General features: G+C 43.3%; 1 protein-coding gene across 11 annotated transcripts in view; it reads left to right on the plus strand.

Moving 5' to 3' along the window:
• Positions 1–2,500, plus strand: part of LOC118442177 (coiled-coil domain-containing protein AGAP005037-like) — a 58,073-nt gene that overhangs the window by 54,531 nt on the left and 1,042 nt on the right. For all 11 annotated transcript variants that reach the window (XM_085661892.1, XM_085661895.1, XM_085661888.1 and 8 more), the window contains one exon: positions 904–2,500. This exon is cut by the window's right edge. In XM_085661892.1, coding sequence (XP_085518018.1) covers positions 904–2,500 — 1,597 coding nt within the window. The remainder of the gene's footprint in view (positions 1–903) is intronic.

A 2,500-nucleotide genomic window follows, 5' to 3' on the forward strand; every position in this document is an offset into this window, starting at 1 on the left:
TATCTCTAACGGAATTAATATGTATTTTACGATTAATATAACATTCTTTGTTTTCTTTTTTTTTTTTAAATGTTTTGTTTGTTTGTTTCTTGTCTTTTTTCTTTCTTTTTTTTGTTGTGTCTAATTCGCTCATACTACAATTCATCATGAACGTTTTTTTCTTTTTTTTTTTTTTTTTTTTTTTTTTTTAATTATTGTCCATCGCACCCCTCTCATACATATACACATACACAAGTCTCGTGTTTTATTTTTTGGCCTCTCGTCCATCTCTTTAAACGCGAATTCATCACATTCTTCTTTTTCTATATCTATTTTTCAATCAGTCTGTCCTTTCTATTTCTATCTTCTATATCGCTGTCTAAACTTTCTTTTCTCTTTCTGTCTTTCTATCACTGTCTTTGTCTCTCTATGAGAATTTTTCCTTTTTCTTTCAACCATAACGTCTCTCACCAGGTCCGTGCACGCACATTCGCACAGTCTACGTATGCATGTTACGTTTAGCGTCGTTAGAAAGTTTCCTTGGGTATCGTGCGAAAATGGAAAACTCTGACATATTGAAAAAATCGATATACGATTTCGTATTAGAACTGTATCGATTTTTTCATACGTCATTGGCTTATACACACGGTAGAAACGTGATACCGAATAGCAATGTGATATATGTGTATATATTTATATATATATATATGTGTGTGTATGCGTGCGTGTGTGCGCGCGTGTGTGTGGGTATGTGTGTATATTTTTTTTCTTCCATTTTTATACTCTCACAATTGCTATTGGGTATAACGTTTTTGTTAAACGCTCAAGTATGCGCCGAAGCGAAAGCTACAAGTTATGGATTATTATATGTGTGGAAAAGGCAAATCGTGATTGGTCGCGTGTGCGTGCGCGTATGCTAAACAGGCAGCTGCCCCTGTGCCAGCGGAACGCACTGTCTTGGGGTCAGCGAGCGTCCTCGGGGGAGGGAGCCACCCTCACGAGCCATCCACCACCCATCAGCAGCGTCCGGAGAACGCACTCGACGCTTTGTTAGACGAACTGCAGACTTTTTCAAGGCCAGGCTCACAAATGGGTCAGGCGCCACCTGCGGCAGCTGTGATGCAACAACAGCAACAACAACAACAACAGCAGCAGCCATTATTAGTAGGACAAGTAACAGCAACAACAACAACAACAATAACAGGACAAGGACCAGGGCCAGGGACAATGGGACGAGCACCCTGCATTTCAGAAATTGGAAGAAAGGGAAGCGTCGATTCTTCGAGTGGTATCCTGGCAAGTAATCTTGTCGGTGGTTTGACCATTTCAAGCGGAGGACTTAGCCAAAGCGGAACTTTACGTCGTCTTCATTCATATCCATCTAGTTCCGATACGGATACATCGCCACCTATAGCGAGACTTCAAGTGTCCCTTCAAGAACAGCCAGGATTAACGCAAGCATTATTGCCAGGCCAAAAACCACCAGTGCCTGAGCGCAACGCCGAATTACTCCAATTGGCAACCGCAAGAAGAGTACCACCACCGCCACCACCGCGAACTAGTTCCAGATCACCTTTGGCTAGTCCAACGAGTCCACAATTACCACCGAGAAATCATCAATCATCATCGTCCTCGTCGTCGTCTTCTTCGTGTACCGTGGCGCAACAATTATCTACAGGTATTGGTAACGCTTCGATCCCAATAATGACAAGTTCAACGGGAACCCTACGAAGACCATTATCTCGTGGTAAAGAAGGAGGAGGTACAATTGGTAAACCACCTATGGCTTTACCATCGTCCGAGGTCGATGGTACTCCTATTTCCAGCACTGTACTATCAACGAGTAACTCGAGCTCCTGCGAAAGTGTCAATTCGCAAGAAGGTTTACAAAGTAAAAGAGGTAGGCAGGAACAATTGGAACAACGTCATCAAGAATTATTACGTAAACAAAAAGCATTGCAAGAACAATACGCGAGACTTCAGCAATTACAGAGAAACGCGGCTGGTTTAGCAACGGTACCACCGGCCCCGCCGGATTTATTAAAGAAAACCGGCTCGGAAAGTAATCTATTGGCAAAAATGGGATTAGGAATGAGCGCTGCTAGTTCTGGCTCGTTAACAAGTCTGAGCGTTAAAACTGCAACCCTTGGAAGAGATGCCGGTAATGCCGTTGCCGGTACTGCTCTTAATACCGATTTATGTAACTCACGAACTAGATTCGAAGGATCATCATCGCTCGAACCAAGCCTTGTATTAGCCATTTCAAATGCCGATAACGATCATCACGCGAAAATGATAAATCTGGTAACTACGATCGATAACAACATCGCAACGGCCAGTACAACTTCCAACGCCTCCAATACCAACACCACCACTACTACCACCAACACCACCATCACCACCACCACCACCACGACCACCACCACCACCACCATTGCTACCAACACCAATACCAACACCAATACCAACACCAACGCCACTACAACTACTACCAGCAAGATCTATGAAACGGACATTCTGT

Source organism: Vespa mandarinia, chromosome 16, assembly GCF_050613455.1.
Source record: "Vespa mandarinia isolate Hongniang chromosome 16, ASM5061345v1, whole genome shotgun sequence".
Taxonomy (NCBI): domain Eukaryota; kingdom Metazoa; phylum Arthropoda; class Insecta; order Hymenoptera; family Vespidae; genus Vespa; species Vespa mandarinia.